The sequence below is a fragment of the Aulostomus chinensis genome, chromosome 9 (assembly GCF_037954235.1).
Source record: "Aulostomus chinensis isolate RoL2024-O1b breed Wild chromosome 9, RoL_Achi_v1.0, whole genome shotgun sequence".
NCBI lineage: Eukaryota > Metazoa > Chordata > Actinopteri > Syngnathiformes > Aulostomidae > Aulostomus > Aulostomus chinensis.
Window position 1 is genome coordinate 25611544 of NC_141328.1, and position 21328 is coordinate 25632871.

A 21328-nucleotide genomic window follows, 5' to 3' on the forward strand; every position below is an offset into this window, starting at 1 on the left:
AATAGGCCATATTTTAAGCAAGGAAGGTCCCACTGAGTCCCGGTTAAAATGGCAGTACAAATGTATGTACCCTGCAATGATTAAATTTATCATTCTAAAAAAGAAAAGGATCAAAACACCACAATTTGTGTTTTTATTCACGTATTTTCTGTATCTTGTCATCTCATGACACTGTCGTCTGTTCACAACATGTTTTTACATTGATGTTACGGTTCGGTTCTCAACAGAGGGAAATTAAACACACAAAAATTATTGTCGAATAATGCATCATGGAAAAGGATTTGTCAAACTGCAGTGTCTTTGAACTTTACCAGAAACATGGAGCCACAAGACAGATTTAATCACTTATGCCCAAACCACCGTACTTAATCAGAGTAATTGCAGCCCCAACATTAGACCCACAGTTGAATATGAGGCATCACGGAAAATACACTGAGTAATGTTTAATATCGGTGAGAGAGATGCAGATGGGATAATTCTGCAATGACTGATTTAGAAAATGATGCTCAAATGTAGTTATTGCACATCACGCTAATGAAAGAGAAACATTCCCACTGAACGCAACAGGAAACCATTCATCTTAAAATAGAGGGGATTATTCAAAACAATGGAGATGGTGTTTTTGACCTTGATACATGATCGGCCTTCTTAAACCAGCAAGAAATCGTCAGAGCACAAAGCAAAGTCAGGGCTCGGCTCCTCTCGGAGCTGCTGTAGCCTGACACGTTTATTAAGTGCGTGTTGCTGCTGTCGGACAGCGAGTAAAACAAATGTAAAAACAAGGATGCAGAAAATGAACACGTCAAACCGATGTCAACAGGATGATTTATCGGTTTAGCTGCACGTATGTAAATTCGGCGTGAGCCTCAAAGGTTTTGTACAGACGTCATGAATCACAATCAGTTTAAAAGGCAACAGCAGTGAATTATACAATTAGTTTAAGAGGCCCCTACACTCATTAGACTCACTTCTCCTGGCTTAGAGCAGCTGCAGTGTTCAGCTAAGCCAGCACTGAGGGACACACATGACCCATATTTAAAGTCTATTCCACAGCGAATACTACAGTAGCTTTAGGTATTTAAATCTCACTGCTGTGTCATCTACAGCTACTTGCTTTTTTTTCAGTAAAACTGACAAGAGTCATTCAAATAACTGACATCTTTTTTTTTTCAGCTGGTTTGCAAAGTAAAAAAAAGAAGAAAAAAAAAAAAAGCAACAAAAAGCACATTGTCGCCTTTTTTTCCAATTCAAGTGGTCCTTGCAGGACTGACAGCAGGATACGCAGCATGTAATCTTAAATGTACAAGACAGCAGCGCGAACAGAACCAACGCACTTAAGCATGTCAGATGAGAGACACGCGTAATCTCTGCAACGGCCTTTTGCATTGAAAATACAGTAGAATTCATAATTTAAATATCAGAAAACAAAGGAGGCACGCACACGCAGAAACACAAGCACGACATCATCAGAAGTGTACACATGGTAAAGCTTTACGCTTTTTAAAGGGGTCCAATGTACAGCACCACATGTTGTGACATACATCCTCCCCTGGCATGGCTTTAAAAGGCTGCAGCAGCCTTATCTGGGCCATATTTTAGCGTGAATTCCACACCGTCTGATCCTCCGACCAAGCATTTGTGACATCTTCTGCTTCAGCGCCTGAGATCACTTCCTCCTCAAGATTCAAGTTATTAATGTGAAGCACACTCTTTGGTTAAGGCTTGCTGTGAAACACAATCTGGTTCACAGGAGTGTTGTTTTCGAATGGTTTTCCAATGTCATCCAACTACTGGCACTTCTAAAGGCAACGCACTGTCCTACAAGGCGGTAGCATCCATCAAATATTTTAACATCCTTTTAAAATATCTCATAACGTCTTTGTACAAGTACTTCCAATTAAATAAAATCAAATAAAACTTAAAAATAAAAAAAAAAGCTGACCCATTACTGTATTCCTGGCTGAGGCATGTTTGCAGTTAGCTCGCTGATTAATGGAGTTGGTGAGGTGAATGCCGTCTGTTTCAGAGGTCCGTTTGCACAAGCAGGTGGTTTCTAAGTCGCTACTCCAACAAATCAGAGAAGCATGTTTCATATCCGTGTGTCGTAACGATCCTCCATGATTGTCTCATTGTCTTTGGATGCCGGCAGTTCAACAAACCGTCCTACAAGCGGGCCAGTCAGATGTAAACATTTGTGGAGTGTCTTTGAGTGCCACCAATAAAGTGAGTTGTTTTTTGTTTTGTTTTTTGAGTTGTCTTCCCTTGTAACTCCACAGTTTTGGTCAGTGCTCAGGTGTCCTGGGTTCAGTGTTCATGGTCTGTTGTCTTTGGCCAGGGAGTGCATCATCCAGTTGACCTTGGTCTTCCAGCTCTCTCGCAGAGCTTCGTTAAACTTCACTTTAAAGTTCTTCAGCGCTTCTTCCTCTGATTTGCCCAAAGCTAAAGAGTCCTTTTGAAATTAAAGCAAAACAAAACAAAACAAAATAAAACAGTCAACATTGCAATCATCCTTTTTAGCAGCATCAGCGTCACTGTTACTTACCTTTAAGTATTGAATATCTTTGAAGGAGGTGAGCTCCGGCAGACCCGCTGCCTTCATCATGGCGAAAAGGTTGACAAACAGCGTCCCGTTCCGACACAGGATCTTGTAAGCCCGCTCACAGCACTCCCTGAACCTGACGACACGGACGTAAGAATCAGCCATCGCTTAAAGAAAAAAGCAAATGCAGCCTCTTCCCGATGTAAAGATACGGTACCTCTCAAACTTCTCGCTGTTGTTGGTCCTTCCTTGTTGGATCACATGTACAAAGTCGTAAGTCAAGATAAAAGGCACACGTTCCCTGTTGATCCCGAGTTTCCGCTTGAAGTTGCCCAGGAAATGTCCAAAGTCAATGTGGAACAGCTGAGGAACAAACGTGAACACGAGTCAGGTGTCACTGATCGTAGTCCACAGCAAACAGTCAGCAAGCTAGAATTATTCCACAACCACACTGAGGATAAAAAATGTTTTCTTTGAGGAAATTCAGTAAAATAAAAAAACCTTTCTACTGATGGCATCTGTGGTCTGTGCTGCGTTACGTTGTGAACCTGAGCGAGTCAGGTGGTGTTTTAGGTTGAAATCGCCATTAATTCCCCGTTCGGCATCCACTCGCCCCTTTGTGGTACATTCTCACACTGACACCTTGTGATGGAAAGTGTAAATCTCACCTGTCCGGTTTCCCTGATCATAATGTTGTCATTGTGACGATCTCCAATACCCAAGACGTAAGTGGCTACACAGTAGCCAGCACACGACAGCGTGAACTCCTCTATTGCTTGGTCCAGTTTCTCTCTGGTGACAAAAAAAAAAAGGTCAGAAAAACCATAAAAGGATGAGTGGATTTTGTTGTTGCAGCACATTCACATTTGACTGATCTGCCACGCATGCTTGCACTGCTATCCTAGTGAGGATATTTATCGCCATCATGCATTTCCTGGCCCCTCACTCTGACCCTGACACATAATCAAAGGGCCTAAATCCAACCCTTAACATGAACCCAATTCCAACCAGAAACTCCTACCTGCGACCCAAACTTCGAGGTATTGACCAAAATGGCCTCACTATCGCAAAATGTCTCCGCTTCAGTGGTTTGAAACTCAAATTAGTCCTCACAAAAACAGCTGTACAAGTGCGCACACACACACACACACACACACACACACACACACACACACATACACTTCGCTATTATTGGCCATTAATGATTGATTGCCATGTCTTTTCACAGTCTAGCTGTTTGTGGTGCTCTTACTAAATCTCTTCCTCCACCTCATTTCGGGGCACCGCAGCATTTATGCTAATTACCTCCATGTTCTGCCGTGCTGGAGCCTGTCTTGCCGACGTGACGGACAAAGGTCTATTCATTACATCGAATGCTTCTCTCTCCTGAAGGAGCTTTTAGAACAGACAAGACCTTCAGACTTGAAAATTTACTCTCATTTAAATCTCTGGACGATGTGGTTGCCCGCGTACTTTGTCTCGGGCTGTCAGTGTCTTGAAATGTTGCACTAACAATAATATTTTGAAGTTACGCATTCAAAGCACACAGACATCAAGAGTGCATTTCTCTGAAAATAAAACCGCCACCACAGATGGACAAAATGCATTTTCTGCATGCAGTCAAGACAAAGCAGAGTCTTACTCTGTACCTGCTCGTTCCAACAGCGTAACATGTAAGTGAACCAGACAGAAAACCACACTGCAGTCTGTACTGCACTGACACTGGTTTGTAGTGTGGGGATACATGTTGCACACCGTTACTGTGTTTCTGTCCTATACTCTTCACAAATCTTGTGTTAAACTCAACGAGCAGAATTATTTTTTTTCATATTCTCTTCTGTAAGGTGTTGGAGGATACTATAAGGTGTGGTTTTTGACACCGCACCCACATTTTCCTCTCAAAACTTTTTTTTTTTTTTTTTTTGCTACTGTGGTTGATTTAAAACGTGGGAAAATAATACCATTGAAAGTCCCCAACAAAAGTTACAGGCCTCCTTCAGTGTATTGTGGTTCTATGTTATAAATACCAGTTACATGCACTGCACACTACAAGCTAGTCCTCATACTCACTCTGGATTCTTCGATTTGAGCCAGTTGAGCAGGGCGTCCTTGTTAAAGGCAGCGGTGGCAGCACTGTTACTGTTGTTGCGCTGGATGTTGGCGATGGTGTCAGAGTTTTTCACAACCTCAATGAGCCCCATCTTGTTCCCGGTGGACAAGCAGCCGTATGGGATCATCCTGTGATACGGAGGGCAAAGGCAACTGTTTCCTACTGGTCCGGTGATTAGTGTGTGGAAGCGCCAACACCGGCAGCAGACAGAAACTCCTACCTGAGATCCAAACCTTCTTTCTTCCACAAATGCTCCATGAGCTGGATCATCTGGAGGGTCAGCATGTCTTGTCTAAGATCTGGATGTATAAAATTGACATGCAATTGTCATGTTTACATGTCTAAGTCCATCTTTCTAGTACAGCTTACATTAGAACCTGTTAATTTTAATTCTTCAGTGTGTGTTAAAGCCTTGTATGTTAGTCAAAGTACGTCCGAGAGACACAGTGTATTCAGTTGTTCTTGTATCTCACCATCTCCGTTCTTGAAGATGATGCCCACCATGTCTCCATGGGCAGAAGGGTTCTTATACATCAGCCACAGTGGCTTCATCTTGGAGTCCATAAATCTGCACTTATCTACACTGCAACAGGAAACACTCACACGGTGAGTACATGGTCACACTGTGGAAGGTGCACAAACCACACATAGAATGCACTTGAATGTTCAAAAAAGGGCTCTGCAGATGGCCGTCCGCCATGTTGGACCACACTGAAGTATACCAAAAACTACTGGATGTATCGCTTAGACGTCTGGTTCCTCCAGATTTTTCTTATAGCACCATCCTCTTCTCAATTTAATTGTTTAATACTTTGGTTTATAATCAAATACCTGCAAACACACAGTGGTGAACATACATTATAACTGGCAGGCATCAGTATTATCAACACTGTCAGTGCAAGCATACCAGCCTGTTGACGCATTCAATCTGATAGAACCATAAGTCTTTTTAGTCTGTCGGTGATATTTGTCCTATTGAGTTGTCACTCTTGTATGACTCGATGATTATCGAGGCTTGCGGGCTTCTGTACTGAATGAGGCAGATTTCTCCAGTTGCTAACAAGCAACAGGCAACAGGCCCTTTTCATGGCAGACGTTTCGATTAGTCACAGCATCAATATCTCTAATGATGGCTGCATTCCATTCATGAGACAGCTCCAAGGCTGACACAGTGCATGTCTAGTGACTGGCTTAGTGGGATAATTAATGGAATGAGTCCAGGTTGTTAATATTATTAGTTACGCCTGCTTAGATCAGACTGTGTGAAACGGTCTATACGGTACAAAATCACATCATTGGGTCGAAACAGGTATAGAAAACTTGTGAAATACGTGTATTTTTTTTTTTTTAAATACTTCTGGACACCTTCTCTGGTATAAGCACTAACCTCACCAGGCTCACCAGGACCCTTACTCTTCATGGGGACCAAAGACCAGTACTACTGCAGGAAAATGTAATTTCTGAGACTTTGGTTAGGCTGTCAAATTTGATCGTAAGTCAATGTAATGTCCGAACAGGGATAGCTGAACACACCTCTGTGTGTGCACTTATGTGTGTGTGTGTGTGTGTGTGTGTGTGTGCGTGTGTGTGTGTGTGTGTGTCTGACACTAACTAGATCTCAGAGAGGATGATGCTGGGGTTGAGTGGTGACAGCAGGTCTGACAGCACTTCCAGGTAGGACTCCTGTCTGATACACAGCTTCAGGTCCTCTGCAGTCGTCTTCTGGGAGCCCGACTTCACAAAGTCACTTAAAGCCTTCATTTTACCCAGAGCCTCGTTCTGTGTGGGAGTCGGGGGGGGGGGGGGTTAGAAACCAAACCAAATTCTATGCGAAAAGTCATTGTGTCTAAGAGGCAGATAACCTGTTTGGTTAAGAGCTTGATGTGGTGAACGTTCCCCCTGCAGTACGCCTCCAGAATCAGGCCAAAGCGCAAACTCACAGACGCCACGTGAATCTCTGACCTTAAATGACCACAAACTCTCCGGTTAGTTAAGAAGCTGCAGGGGCATCTCGTGTTTTCTGCTGGACCATGTCTGACCTTAGATGCCAAAAGAGAAAGTGTCCCATCCTCTTGTTGGATAAAGCCCTCTCGAGCAGGAACGTTGTGAGGACACAGTCTAGGTAGGACTCGTACTTCAGGACCTGGACCAACTGAATCAAATACTGTAGCAGCTCATCATCACTGCGTAGGGAGAAAATGAGCTGCTAGTGGAGATGTTGCGGAAACCGCAGATGCACCTTGGATATAAACAGGTATGAATAAAACTATGTGCGTACCTGAGTTTCCTGAGGCATCTGATGGTGAAAGAACGGACCGCTGGGTCAGGAAAACTGTAGTCCAAGAGCTCTAAAGCATGGATACCAGGGAGTTCTGGCCAGTCCCTCAGTAAACTCACCATCTAAGGGGATTGACTCTATTATTTTCTACTAAAATGTCAAATTTTGGGGAAATTTGCTTTTTGTCGTCCTCCCCAGTGCCAGACAAGAAGATAGATTCCTTTCTCTCCTCTGTGTATGCAGTAGGAGTGTTAGCATACCTCTGCCAAAAGTCATCAAAATGGCCTTGACCTGTATTAACATAACTGGGGTTGGAGTCTTCACTATGAAATTACAATCTTAAATTGACATAAAGATGTTGACTTTTTTTAATATCTGACAAAGAGTCAGAAGTATTTTCCTGCAACACCTCAGCCAGCAGATGGAGTTGGCTGGTGATCGGCATCAACTACAGGGAACAAGTGTTAGCAGTTTTGAACGACTGATTCATTTTTACAAGCATGTGTAATGTTTCGTGTAATTCCAGACCAGATGAAAGTATGGACTTGGTCATTCATACCTGGACTACGTCTTCATGCTTATTCCACTTGGTGATGAGGAGCAGCTTGGACAGATTTTCAGGATACCGGTCACGAACTTCAGTACGGAGCTTCCACAAGAGCTCCTTCTCATCCTCGAAAAACTCGGTGTAGTTTTTGTTGTCCATTATTTCTTTTAGCTTCATGTACTGCAAATGACCAAAGGAAGAAACAGCAGCGAGTTTTTTGTTTTAACTTTAAAGTGTGAGGGTTGTAAGACACGAAATGTGGAGTCTAACCTCTTCTTTAGTTGCAACAACTGCATCACCGTTTCTCTCCATGTCACTGATCTGAAAGCAGAGAGGATTTACTTGACTGAATGTTATCCAGATGTCAGAACGCACTCCAGCATGCCTTCTCGGGAGTAAGCACCTTGTCCAGTGGTGGGTAATAGAGAGGATGTGGCCGGATGTTGGGGAAGCTGATGAGAAGCCCAGCTGCGCTGTCCACGTTGGGGTTCTTCTCGACCGTTCCCATCGGGTTCAACAGCTCACTCTTGTCATCTGTGATCAAAAATGTGAAAATAAGCCGTTTGGTAAGGGCTAATAAATGCATGAATATATGTAGGATGTTAATGTCACAGTTGGGTAAGTTTAGTTCTTGTAGCGCTCTTTCAGGTGTTGTGAAAGATGTTGCAGAAATACAAGAAAGAGTTGGACTGAACGCACCAGGAACAGACGGCCAAGTGGACAGAAGGAACTCCCCCGTCTTCAGCTGGTGCTTGTAGTTGAACACCATGGTGTTCACCCAGGCGATTGGACAATCCTGACAGAGCAGACATAAAAGGAAAGCTCTAATATTTTTTTTGAGACGGGCCTTTTTAATAAATAAATAAAATGATAGTGAATTATTTAATCTCTCTTTTAGAACATCAGCTTTAATTAAAATGTTTGTGAATGTGAATTCATAAAGTAAAGACAATTTAATTATAAAGTTTAAAGTGTCTTTGGGGCAACTCTTGTGATTAGCTGTATCAAATAATAAAAGATGAGCGTTAGTCATAAGGTTAAGCACAGAGCGAGTAATACAATGGAAATATGATCTAGTAGGCGTTTGCTAAAAATATCCTGACCATCTAATGTGTTAACACAAAAACAAACCCGTTTGAGCTGAAAGCAACCGACTAAAAAAAGAGGCACAACATATCAACGAGAGTGGTCAAAAATAGCTCAACTTCCCTCAGAGTTTCAAGGGTGCAGCTGCGGGACTTCTCTTCCAAGCAAAAGAAGAGAGAAGTGGCTGAGAAAGCAGAAGTGGCCTTGATGCCTGTAAACACACCTGGGTACCACGTTTGACAAGTCAAACCAAAACACGTCGATCATAGCTGCTGCAGCGCTGCGTGACAAATCAGACTGAGATCGCAGAAAAAAAATGGGAATTTGTAATTGCTTACTGTACTCGTCACTATACAGTAGCTCTGTGTGCGTGTGTGTGCGTGTGTGTGTGTGTGTGTGTGTGTGAGTGTGAGTGTGTGGAGGTCATTTGCAGTCAAAGAAACAACGTAATTGAAACAAGACTCAAAAACATACATATATAAACCGAGTGGACAAAGCCTCCATTGTTTTTATGGTGCTACTCAAAGCGGCAGAGTTTGCCACGTGTGGTGTGAGGGAGAAGCACCAGAAGTTAGCAGGAAGTGAAATCTTTATTCTTTAAAGGAACATGCAAACTTTTGGGGGAATACATTTTTTTGCTTTCCTCCCCAGAGCCAGACAAGAAGATAGATCCCCTTCTCTCCTCTGTGTGTGTGTGTGTGTGTGTGTGTGTGTGTGTGTGTGTGTGTGTGTGTGTGTGTGTGTGTGTGTGTGTGTGTGTATTAGGGAGCTGAGGCCCACAGAGACTAGCTGACCGCTAGTTAGCTTAGCACAAGCAGTGGATGGGCAGGTTAGCTTACCTCTGTTACATATCACCATTTACTTGTTTCGCTGATATTTTCTTTGCCTACATTAATTGAACTAGAGTTATAACATTCGATATATATATAAAAAAAACAATTAAATGTTGTTGTTTTTTTTGTTGGTTTGCTTTTTTTAAACATCGCTGCCAGAACAACTTTTCTGATTGGTTAGGTCATTCGACACAACCTGTAAAAATCCAAAAAGCATTTGTTGATGACTAGCAGAGCTAAAAGTAACGGCCGACTTTGTAGGTAAGGATGAGGAGGATTACTTCTGGACAAATACAGACTCTGATCCTTGTCACCTTGAACTGGCATCCATACAGGAGTGGAGGAACTATGGGCTTTGGGAGGTGAAAGGACAAGATGGAGGTATGCTACATAACCAGCATCATTATGATAAGCTAGTGGTCAGCTGGTCTGCTGGATTCAGCACACTAATGCACACACAGAGGAGAGAAGGGTATCTGTCTTCTTGTTTGGCTCTAGAGAGGACAGACAATAAGTGTATTACTCAAAATGTTGGCGTGTTCCTTTTAAAGTAACAGAGAAGAAAAACTACAGAGTCACGGTCAGATTGGCAGAACTCACTGGTGAAAAGCAGGGCAGGAAAAACCACAGCTCAGGAAAAATAAGTAAGACTTGAACTGGCTCACCAGAAGCAAAATGAACAGAGGACCTGACAAACAGAGAAACTGGGGAACTAAACACAAACCAGACAGTACAGAGCAGGTCGTGAGACCAGGGGGTCGGCAGGGAGCTGACTGGCCGGGAACAGGGCAGGAGACCCTGACCACATTTACCTCTGGAATTAAAATGTGCTTGTTTGATCAGATTGCAATCAAATCATGTTTGACCTCATGAAAGTGCAGAGGTAAATGCACTGAAGACGCACTGAGAACAGACTGTGGAAACGTCGGCCAAACCCCCTCTGGAGGTGTCGGAGGTCTGAGCAAGTGCAAGTGCAAATGTGTGTGTCTGCTGGATGGTTGCAGTTTCCATTCATTCATTCATTCTGGGCCGCTGGCGCCTTTCACGGTTTTCATTAATATGAAACAAAGTCTAAGAACGCACATAACAATCGTCATCTGTAAAGGCCCCCATCAATAGGGTTGTAAGAGCAACGTAGCTCCTTCAAGAGGAGCTTGAGAAGAGAGAGAGAGAGAGAAAAAGAAAGAGAGAAAGAGAGAGAGAGAGAGAGACGCTCTGAGTGTGTGAGCATGTGTGTGTATGGAGATGAAAGCGATCACACGTGATTGCCAGGTGTAATCATATTCAGATACGACTCAATGTGAGACACAGTTCAATGTGAGGCGTAAATAGAGGCACTGGAGAAAGAAAAGATTTCAAAAATGAAGCAAGAAATTTCAAGACAGGAAAACACAGAAAAGTGAAATCCAGATTCATTTTCTGTCCTGTGATTCCATTCAGAATCTAATAATATAATTACTGCAAAAGTAGTGGCCAGAGACCGCAGATTCAGTGGATCAATGCATTCTGGGGGATCTTTCATGTCTGGTTTCATTCTGGTTTCATGGAGGAATGGGTCACAATTTGTAGTTATATAATAAGTCCAAAGTTCATGCTGCTGCCAGCTCTTAAAAATGAACTTCCTGTTTGTTTATTCCAGTGCCTGGCAGTAAGGCGTTACGATCACCAGAGGGTGGCAGTAATGCACCCTAAAAGCTGTTTGCTGAGCACCAATAAACAACAAAAGAAGGACACCTACCCATATATATATATATATATATATATATATATATATATATATATATATATATATATATATATATATATATATATATATATACTTTACATTCTCCTACTACTGCCATATCTGTCCACCAATGTAAAGTGCCTTGTCACCTTCATGCATGAGCAGAAATCAACTGATCATTTAAAGTAAAGTGCCTTGTCAATAATATACATATGCGGACCGATATGCAACATGTTGTTGATCCACTTGGCAGCAAATGGTACAGCTGAGTTGTTGCAGTTAGCTGTTAGCCCTACTTCCTCTTCCTGACACGGCACTTCACTTTAAATGATCAGTTGATTTCTGCTCATGCATGAAGGTGACAGGACACTTACATTTGTAGACAGATGTCGCAGTCGTAGGAGAGTGTAAAGTATATGTCTATATATACATATGTATATATACACACACATAAATATATATATACATATATACATATATATAAATAAAAATAATATATATAGCATGCATATTTTTTATTTTTATAACACTTTAGTGTGTTTATCTGTGGTTTAAATCATAAGTCCTCTGAGTACTGATGTTTGCTTTTGTGTTTGCTAATGTAACAGATGATAGTACGTGATGGTCCTATTTAGGGTTACGTAATAAAAATGAGACAATAAATCACAATAACTCTTTTTATCAGAACTCTATCGATATTCCAATTCCTGTATCAATACTTTTTTTTTTAAATCCTCTTTTCCAGTACGTTGCTCTGGCAGCTACATTTATTGTGTGCAGTAACAGCTGTGAAACACTGACAACATCATTCTCATGAATTGGAATGGAAATTCTAAATTAAATAATTTTGACTCAAACTGACTCAAGTATAATGTGACATACATATTAGTAGACTACCCAGGTGGCAAACACTACTTTCAGTTCTACATGGAAAATTTCAGTCACTGATTTTGAGAGTATTGCACTATTTACGGTATCGCATCATCTCATACTATATCATAATAAATCATCCATAGTACTACTGTCATATCACCATTTATATCATTATAATACCAATATACTGCAATAATACAATGACAAATTGTGATCATGTCTTAAATCCATATCCCTCATCTCTGGGAAAAGCAAAAAAATAAACACAATTCTCTTTTTACAGGTGACAGCTTTTGTTAGCACGTTAGCAGTCTTCTAAAAAATGTGCCACAAGATGGGAGTTAACAAAAAAAAATCCCACACCTGGGAAGGATAACAGTAGCTGAACACGGCTGCGCACCGTTATCAAGATGATTCTATTTAGCGTCTCCAACACGAGAGGTAAATTCAAATGTAAACAGTTCGGCGGACGGCTGCTGTCTCTGCTTGGGGCAAAAGCGAAGATAAATTTATAATTCCTTGAAAATGTTAGCCAATTCCTTCCTTCCTTGGAGTGATGTGCAGATAAAAGAGCTGAGGAGGATGAAGCGTTAACCGCAGCCTTGCCACTGAACACACTTGCACAACCAGACACAGCAGCAAAACACACCCACTCACAGCACACACGGCCAACACATACACACACACACGCGCGTGCGGATTCTACACACAGAGGAAACAGATCTGTTTGTGTTTGCTAACAAAATCACACCCACCAGAGCACTCGTGAAGGACTCACCGCTTTCTTATTCTTCTTTTTTGTGCCTCGGGGCTTCTTGGCCTTCTCAAACACAGCATAGAGAGCGAAGCACAGTCGGCTCATGCGAGGCAGGTCAGCCACGTTTATCTCAAACTCCATCTTTTGATCCCAAAGTGGCTCAGAGCACACGGCCACCTCAGAGCTGGTCACCACCTTACAGAGCAGCTCGCTGCCATGGAATAGGCCCGCCTGCACCACCAGCTGGAGGGGAAACAGTTGTGATGAGATGAGGCTATGACATGTGGTTTTGGAAGCTGAGGAGTTGAGTAGCTGTGTGAGGGAGTATGTGTTTGTGGAAGATTTACAGACTTCACGAGATGATTAAGAGTTTCCTGTGTCACCGAGGCTATGAGTCAAAGGGTCGACACATTCATAAAGGAAGCAAAGCACGTTTCCTTTCTGTCCTTCAAAAAATAATAAACTACCAGGAATCAAAATTCAATAAGACCTCCTGTCCATCGCCACATCAAGATAGCCTGAGACCACATTAACAAAATAGGAGCAGCCGGTCTCCCCCAGGGTGGGTTGTCATGCATCTGCTGATAATTATTTGACAGGACACATTCACCATGAGTCATGATGCCCCGAGGAGGCAGCCGGAAGTACATTTACATGTACCATCTAAACAGTAACACAGTTAGTTAAAAAAACTGAATCACAAGGGCACACAGTCACACATCAACAGGATTCCCTGCTTGTGCTTTCACTATTTTTTCATCTTTGATGGACTGAATGGAAAAAGGAACTTAACAGGAACATATATATATAAAAATAGTTCCGGATATTTTCAGTTTATATTCAGGGAAAGTTTTCAAAATGAAGCGACGTGTCAAACTTCTGCAATAGTAACAAACACATGCCTTTAAAAAAGAAAAAAAGGAGAACATTAAAAGCGAGAGAACTGAAGCCTGCTTTCTTTCTTAGAATCCAAGACTCAGAATGAGACGTAAAAAACAGATAGGCCCTCCCCACTTCCTGTTTTGAAGCCTTAACCAACCGCCAACATGAATTATGGGAAACGAGTGGTCTGAACCATGTGACACCCCAACCCCCAACCCCACCCCAACCCTGTCATTTACACGTCAAACCCATAGCTCCTACAACTGAAATTGAGATATTGGTAAACAAGAGAATGCCATATTTCACCGAGAAACAAAGAGAGGGAAAACCCACGCAAAGCCACACCGACCTTCATTCCCTCGTCTGCGTTCACACGGCTGCCCTGCACCAAGTGAATGTAGAACGGCTCATTGATGGACCACAGAGATGAGGTGTTCTGCTGTAGAGGGAGTCAGAATCAATTTTTCTCATTAATAGCGCCTTGAAAGTAGTCACTGAAGTCTGAAGTCATGCAACCATTGCTACAGTTTCCTGTTTGGCGGAACATAGAAGCAGACAATGTACACTTTTCAAATTCACACTAAAACAGTTGGAACAAAAATACCTCCATGTCTGGTGAATCATTAAAAACACGCTATCCAGATAATCACAACAGTATCCTGTGATTAATCACGACTAATTGCAAGATGGAAATAAGAGCATTTACTTGTAAAGTAACACAGCAAACGAAAGTACAGTATCGGGTGTCTGGTTAAATGAATGAAGTGAGGTCTGTGGCTCACACTAGATTAATGTATTTTAAACTTTTGGCATGAAATATGTCAGTAAATAAACACAGCTTAGGAATATTATTTGCATTTATGGTTTTTTTTTCAAAATGGTGGCTGCTCACAAGTGGCTAAACCAGACTAAAGCTCACGGACAATAAAAGCCATCACGCTGAAAACAGACAGAACATGAAGTTAGTTGGAGTGACGGAGAAGTCAAAATGACAGGGGTTGTTTTTTTGTTTGTTTTTTTACATCCAGCGATTGAATTCTTGCTTCAAAAACCATTCAGGTGGCGTTCGATTGTGAAGACAGTCTTGCTGAATGGGCTACGTAAATCTCATAATCTTCTCTTTGTTACAGAGCTTATTTTCTCCAGCCATCCAAAATCCAAAAGTAACAATTTGGCTGTGTGATCGAGGGAACCCGTGGCGATGCTAACCGCTGGGTTGACGCTCGTGGCACGAGTGACTCCCTGCTGAGCTTTCAGCTCGCCTCTCTTTGCGAGATTGTTTAGAATGTTCTTCCTTTTTTCATCACTTAGCATCAACCAGAGAAGATGACGACGACGATGATGATGATGTATGCAAGGTGCTACATAGGGACACGGGAGGGTCTACCGCTCCCCTCTCACGGCTGATGGCAAACAGCCACACTTGAAGGAGGAAGTGGGGGAGAAACTTAGTCATTATTAAACCATGATTAGCACGTTAGGGTTTCCAATGGAATCGCAAGGCGTTAACCCGTTAACCCGTTAACCCGTTAACCTTCTCAGCCCTAACTTGATAAACGTCACTGCTTCTGCTTCTGCCTGCACTGTTCCAGACCAAAAAAAAAAAACCCATACAACATTATAAGCTCTATTTTCAACCACATTAGATGTAAGCAAGCGTAAATGATCTACACTTGTGTAGCAAAGCGGGTTTCAAGCGTGTCAAAGTCCACAATAAGTGAAACAACCGTGATGAGAACGGACAGAAGAAAGAACGTGGCTCTGTTAATGAAAGACGACAAGTCTGCTCTCTCTCTTACCTTCTTCAGGGGCAGCGGCGGAGGTCTGGAGAGGGAGCGACTCTTGTAAACCTGACTGCACATTCTTCCCTGCTCCTCCTGGTATTTGCTGATGGTGGAGTGGTGCACTATGGTTAGTTGAGGGTTTTGGCCATTTCTCAAACATGAGAAAATGTACTGTGGGGGGGGGGGGGTAGAAAAAAAAGGAGAAGAGCAGATTTTTACTGGTGCAGCCTGAGACATTTCCCAGTGTTCTAAGAGCAGTAGTGAACTCCTGCAGGCTGTTCATTTGCTGTAGGTTAATGCAGCCAAAATCTCATTAAAGCTGAATGGATGCGGTTCCTTTCCGCAGTGCTGCTAGACAGATATGAGTCACCCCCGCAGGTAGCTGGAGTTTCAAAATCAACAGCGGTATCTCCTGCCACCAAAACCTTGAGTCACTTCACTCCAGATCTGACTCTCATTTCACTTTAATGGACCACCTGCAGGTGCTGAAGGGCTCACAGGCGGCATGTAGACAAACAACACAGCCGGGAAAATGAGCCGCATCCACACAGCAGCCTCACTGCTCCCTTTCATGTTGCAGTTTACTTGGAATGTCAAAGCACAGAGCAGTTTAATTTCATAATTGACAGCATAATAACTCAAGAGGTCAAAGTCATATGAATATACTTAAGAGGATGTGAGTGTATAACTCACTACTGTACATATAAAGGTCACTCAGCATAGGGACTAGTCAGACTGTAAGTAAGCCTACACACTGAAATATGTAAATTATTAAACGTATGTCCCTGAATTTGCTTATTAATATGATTATTATTATTTTCTCTCCTTTTTATTTTTCCACAAGAATGTCACCAGTGTACTCTCCTGCTGACCGCGAGTTAGCTTAGCACAATGACAGGCAGTGGATGGGAAGTGTTAGCATACCTCTCACAAAAGGGGTTGTTCGGGGTAGTCCGTTGGTCCAGAGGTAATCCTCCTCAACCTCTCTCACAAAGTCAGCCATAATTAGTGGCAGCGGGTGCTCTTCTCATTGTGAACCAATGGGTTTTTTTTTTTTTGTCCGTTTTTTTAACAACGGTGCTTTGTGGAATTACTGCATTCAGTGAATTTGTCAAGAATGTAGTTCTGGCTATGTGTCTGATTCTCAAGGTACAATATCTCATAACTGAATATGCTCCGTCCTTGTAATATTAATGCAAAGATGTTTGGGAGAAAACTGCTTTGGATTACTTTTGACGGAGGTATGCTATCACTTCCCATTAAGTACCATTCATTGAGCTAAGCTAATTAGCGGTCAGCGGGTCATTAGCACAGAAAGTTGACATGTTGCATTAACTCCCGTGTGATTTACAGTAAAATGGGCCCATTGATATTGAACAAAACTTCAACTGGGGTAAAAGAGGGCGTTCGAGTGGTCACTCACTTTGAACTGGCACAGGGGGTGTCTGCCGTAGATGAACTCCCACCTGCCGTTGACCTGCAAGGTGTAGTCCTCTGGCTCCTGTCGCACCGAGCGGAAGACGGTGGCCTTCTTCTTTAGAGCGCTCCTCATCAGAGCCAGGGGCAAGTCTTGAGGGTCATGCTGCAGCATGAAGCTTTCCTGAGAGAACCACAAATAAAGTTAACAACTTTACAGAAAACCATACAAGTTGTAGCTTTTAAGGTGCTCAGGTGGTGTTTGTCGTGTGGGAGGGGGATTTCCAGATATTCACATTTACTCAAAATACTCCTCCACTGTTTTTGTCTCAAGGTGGATGTATTTCCAGTCAAGGCGCTCGTGCTCTTTGAAGGGTTCCCTACCGCTGCCGCGGCCCATCATACCATAACACAACACTTCATTTGTCCTCAAAACACTTGTGAATATGACTCATAAAAAAAACAAAACAAAAAACAAAACCCAACTCACATCACAAGCCTCAAACTTGACGTTGATGAAAAGCTTCTTGGTGCTTTTCGGTTTAACATTCCCGCACTCTGCCAGAGAGCTGCAGGGCTCCAGGTCACATGGGAAATTGTACTCCATCCACTGCTGCCATGGCAACATCTGCCGCTCCTGAGCCTTTTCTTCACAAAACATGCGCATCTTGCTCCGAAACTCATTCACCTCATGGTTCTTCTGGGTCTCAAACTCATGTAGACCTGATTGAAACATGATCGAGAGTTGTTGTTTTTTTTTTAAACCCACACTTGACTCACTCTGCCTGAGAGGGAGTTAACTAGCTAGCAGGATGGCCAGCCAAACTAGCAAGCTAACTCTTTTCAATATAGCTAAATTAGCCCATGGAAAGCTAAAGAAAGTTCTTTAAGATCAAGAATGTCTTGGCAGAAAGCAAAAACAGAAATAACTGTCCATGTAGGCTAACTCTAGTGTCACTTCCAAAAATTTCATCTGCCGCCACATTTTAAAACTGGCAATTTCTGCCATGCAGGATAACTTTCACTCCAAAGTCAACGTTAAATTCCATATTCCCTCTTATTAAGTAAACTGAGCCAACTAAAAATAAGCTGTACGCGAGCCACGTACGGTACAAATTGTCAATTGTCATGATTTATCTTGCAGTTCTGCAAGGCTACAGTGAAAACCCATGTTGTGGGAAGTTCTTCCAGAGTCTCACAAAATGCTGAGAGGTGTGATTGCAACATGTGGATGGTCGGTTGTTAACTCAACATCTATGCTGGTGTTTTTCTTTCATCAACATGAAAAAAAATGCCATGCTTGACCTCTCTCACTGCAGCCTGTCGCACACGACAGTAACATTTCCTGAAAATTGCATTTTTATGAAATTCGACAATTGCCTTATCTTCTCTTAATCCTGATACAAGGCTACTATCTATACACGTTATGTAATGTTGCCGCCAACCAGCGACTGTGGCTCTAGCAGACTCATCGCTGACCTTTTCCTATCAACAGGCTGATATGAGTGTTGGTGAGCTTCTCCACGCGGTCTCCTTCCCTCGCCACCAGCCTCAAAACACCCATGAAGGGCTGCACATCACTAAGACGCCTGGACTCCTCCTCAAGCTCCTCCCTCTCTGCAGTTTGGTTGATGCAGGTAAAGACGTAAGCGTCGGGATGACCCAGCTCGCTGAACAGGGCTTCACCTCGGGCATTCTTCCAAACCATCTGAAACGGCAGCACAGTACTTTAATCCTCCAGGGATGCACAAGATTGGATTTTTTTGGTGGATATCCAACACAGCGATGTTTTTGGGGCGATGGCTGATATTTACCGGCGTGACATTTTGCACACGCTGAAAAACACGTAAACATAGCCAATTTGAATATGTGAAATTTTCCTAATTTTCTTAAAACATTTGGAAAAGCCCATGAATCCTACATTGTTTGCTGTTCTGACAGACCAGCAGAAACACAGATACCAGCCATCGGACCAACAAGCTCACATCGAATAATGATGAACAGCTGCATAAATGATCACATGCCATTATTATTGCGCAACCGCGTTATGAAATATATATAAAATATACCTGGAAGTGTGTTTATGTCAAGAGGATTGATGTAGTAAGAATCAAAAGCACAATTTACAGAGTTTAATTAAAAACATGATAGAAAATCAAAAATCCTCAACCAGGTTTTCAAACAGCAACACGACACTGACAGAGAGTAACATATCTTTCGCAAACATGATCCTCTAATTAAGTGAATGAACTGAAAGAAGAATTGACTGTATAAAAAAAAAATGACCCGACAAGGGGACACTTTAAAAAAAAAAAAAAATCACATTGAATTGCCCAAACTGGAGAGACATTTAATCTTTTAATCATCTTAACAGCTTCCAAGAGTATCATTACTTAACACAGCTAAATCAAACAGCCTGAAGTGGCAGAGCTGTTGGCATAGAAACGGGCACATTCACATTTAACAGTAGATCTGCCTCAGCAAGAGCAGCAGTTGGCCGAGTGTACCAAGGAGGAGAGTCTCTGTTCTAACATCTTAATTATTTTTATGTCTACAGGGAAGGAAGAAAAAAAAAATTCTTATCATAATTAGTAAATAATGTAAATGACAAGACACAGTGCTGTGTGATAGCCGATAAACATGCGAGGAGGAGGATGGAGTTTCCAGTGTGGAAGCGAATCTAAATGTTCAGATCATGAAACGTGAGCATCCGTACCTTCTTGATGCTGCTGATGGTGTCATTGCCAGAAACAGGGAATTTGAGGAAGATCCCGGTAGGCAGCAGGAAGTCCATCATGATCCCCTGGTCCCCCTCCCTCTCCCACTCCTCCTGCATCCCATACTTCCCTAGGGGCATGGTGGCGGCCTCTCATTTACCGTCAGCTCCTCTGCTGCTCACCGGAACACAAGCCGGACGTCCACACAGGGGAAAACACAACCGGGGTTAATATGTCCACTATTAACATGTGTTATTGTACATCCACGTGCTTGAACAATGCTTCACTGTTTGCTCCTGCAACGCCAGGTAATACATCTTATCAGGGCTGGAGGTTGAGGACACACATGACGAAAATGAATGGAGTGACCAACACCAGCCTGCACCTGCACAACATAAGAATCTCTTCAGTAAAGATGCGATCACTTCACCCTGTAAACTCAGAGCAAAAATACAGAGTTTGTTTTCTTGATGCTGAGCCTTCATAGTGCTTGCCTGTTGACTGGGGGGGGGGGGGGTGCAACAATTTCTCAGGGTCAAATGAGGGGATGATAAAAAATTAAATTAAACAGGCTACAACAAGAATTACAGAGGATTTAGGAACTGGATGCTTCCGTTAATTCATCCAAATCTTGTGCAGAAACTGGTAGAGCTTTTTTTTTTTTTTTTTTTTTAGCTGAAAATTGAAATTCTTTGCAATAATGTAATCCTGCACGTTCTTGTTTCAGAGAGGAAGCCCGTTCTGTTTGATTTCTGTCTTAAATCGAGCAGGAATCCATTTGAAAATAAAGCCAGCGCCGATGGATTTAAAACTATTCACACGTTTAAAACGTCCGTGAAATCACACAGAAGAGGATGTTAGACTTCCAGCGCGGTACGAGGAGTGATGGTAAAGTTGTAGTGGTGAAAGCTGCCAACCTGTGAGTGCAGACACTTGCCCGTCAGTCCGTCACGCCGGTCATCTCTGCGGGCTCTTAAGAAGAAAAGATGGAGGCTGTAACATCACGGTGACATTTCCTTGCTCCGGTGGTGGATCGATCCGGTAAAATAACGTCTTATAAATCCAGCTCAGGCGGAGGAAGCGCTGGCACGTTCATGTGAGGGGCTCAAGTGTCTCCCTGCGTCAGAGAGAAGCGCTGACATTCGTGCGGGGATGTTGCACTGACCCGCAGCAGCGAGGGTGCCTTTCGCTTCCCCAGCTGTCTGCGGGCTAAGGGACCGTCCGCCAAAAGTGAGGTGAAAGGAAACTCCCGCCTTCCTTCCCTTTCTAATACTTGGCGTGTTGATGCTTCATAAATCCACTGAGTTTATTCATCAGTAGAAAGTTATTGCATCAGCACTTTCACAAATTCAGGACTTCTTCGAATAAAAGATGTCGTGGATGCGTTTTCTGTGTTTGTTGGCAGATGAATGAGTTCTGGGACAGAGGAAAAAGGTAAAAGTGAAGTATTGAGTAACATGGGTGCTGGTCTGGCTTTACTCATTTATTTACCAAGTGGAGGGCGTGCTTTATTTTATTTTTTTTATCCCTAAACGTGCAATGAAGGAGGAACTACTTTACTACATTTTGCTCACGTTTGTGCAACAAGTACAAGCCTCACTGAGTTGTTTTAATGCTCACAAAGGGAGTCTGGGGCAGCAAAAATAAATAAAAGTATGAAAATGTGGAAATTTCAAACAAATACACGGCCATACTGCCAGTCGCCTTCTTTCTTTTGAAAACACCCTTGAGTAAATGAATTCCGCTGATTGCTGAACTTTTTGTTATATGAATCAAACAA

General features: G+C 42.6%; 1 protein-coding gene across 2 annotated transcripts; it reads right to left on the minus strand.

The window, feature by feature from the left end:
- Window positions 1–141: 141 nt before the first annotated feature.
- pik3cd (phosphatidylinositol-4,5-bisphosphate 3-kinase, catalytic subunit delta) lies at window positions 142–21026 on the minus strand. 2 transcript variants are annotated; one of them, XM_086214570.1, is made up of 23 exons: window positions 20466–21026; window positions 19548–19722; window positions 18311–18539; window positions 17322–17554; window positions 16839–17015; window positions 15431–15586; window positions 13981–14070; window positions 12771–12992; window positions 8174–8270; window positions 7878–8008; window positions 7745–7795; window positions 7487–7654; window positions 6928–7049; window positions 6689–6832; window positions 6512–6611; window positions 6262–6428; window positions 5123–5232; window positions 4870–4948; window positions 4610–4777; window positions 3208–3331; window positions 2757–2902; window positions 2543–2675; window positions 142–2449 (listed from the first exon to the last, which is right to left on the minus strand). In XM_086214570.1, the coding sequence occupies exons 2-23, from the start codon at window positions 19686–19688 to the stop codon at window positions 2312–2314; spliced, it is 3126 nt and encodes a 1041-aa protein (XP_086070696.1). In that variant the 5' UTR covers window positions 19689–19722; window positions 20466–21026; the 3' UTR covers window positions 142–2311. The 2 variants fall into 2 exon arrangements, with proteins under 2 accessions (XP_086070696.1, XP_086070695.1); XM_086214569.1 differs by having other exon boundaries at window positions 19548–19933.
- Between the last annotated feature and the right edge of the window lie 302 nt (window positions 21027–21328).

Excerpts from the sequence above, each read along its gene's own strand:
- pik3cd (XM_086214570.1), bottom strand. The coding sequence starts at position 19,688 with ATGCCCCTAGGGAAGTATGGGATGCAGGAGGAGTGGGAGAGGGAGGGG. Across the intron at positions 18,540-19,547 it reads CCATCAGCAGCATCAAGAAG|ATGGTTTGGAAGAATGCCCG; the intron begins GTACGGATGCTC and ends CTGCCGTTTCAG. Across the intron at positions 6,429-6,511 it reads TCAAGCTCTTAACCAAACAG|AACGAGGCTCTGGGTAAAAT; the intron begins GTTATCTGCCTC and ends ACTCCCACACAG.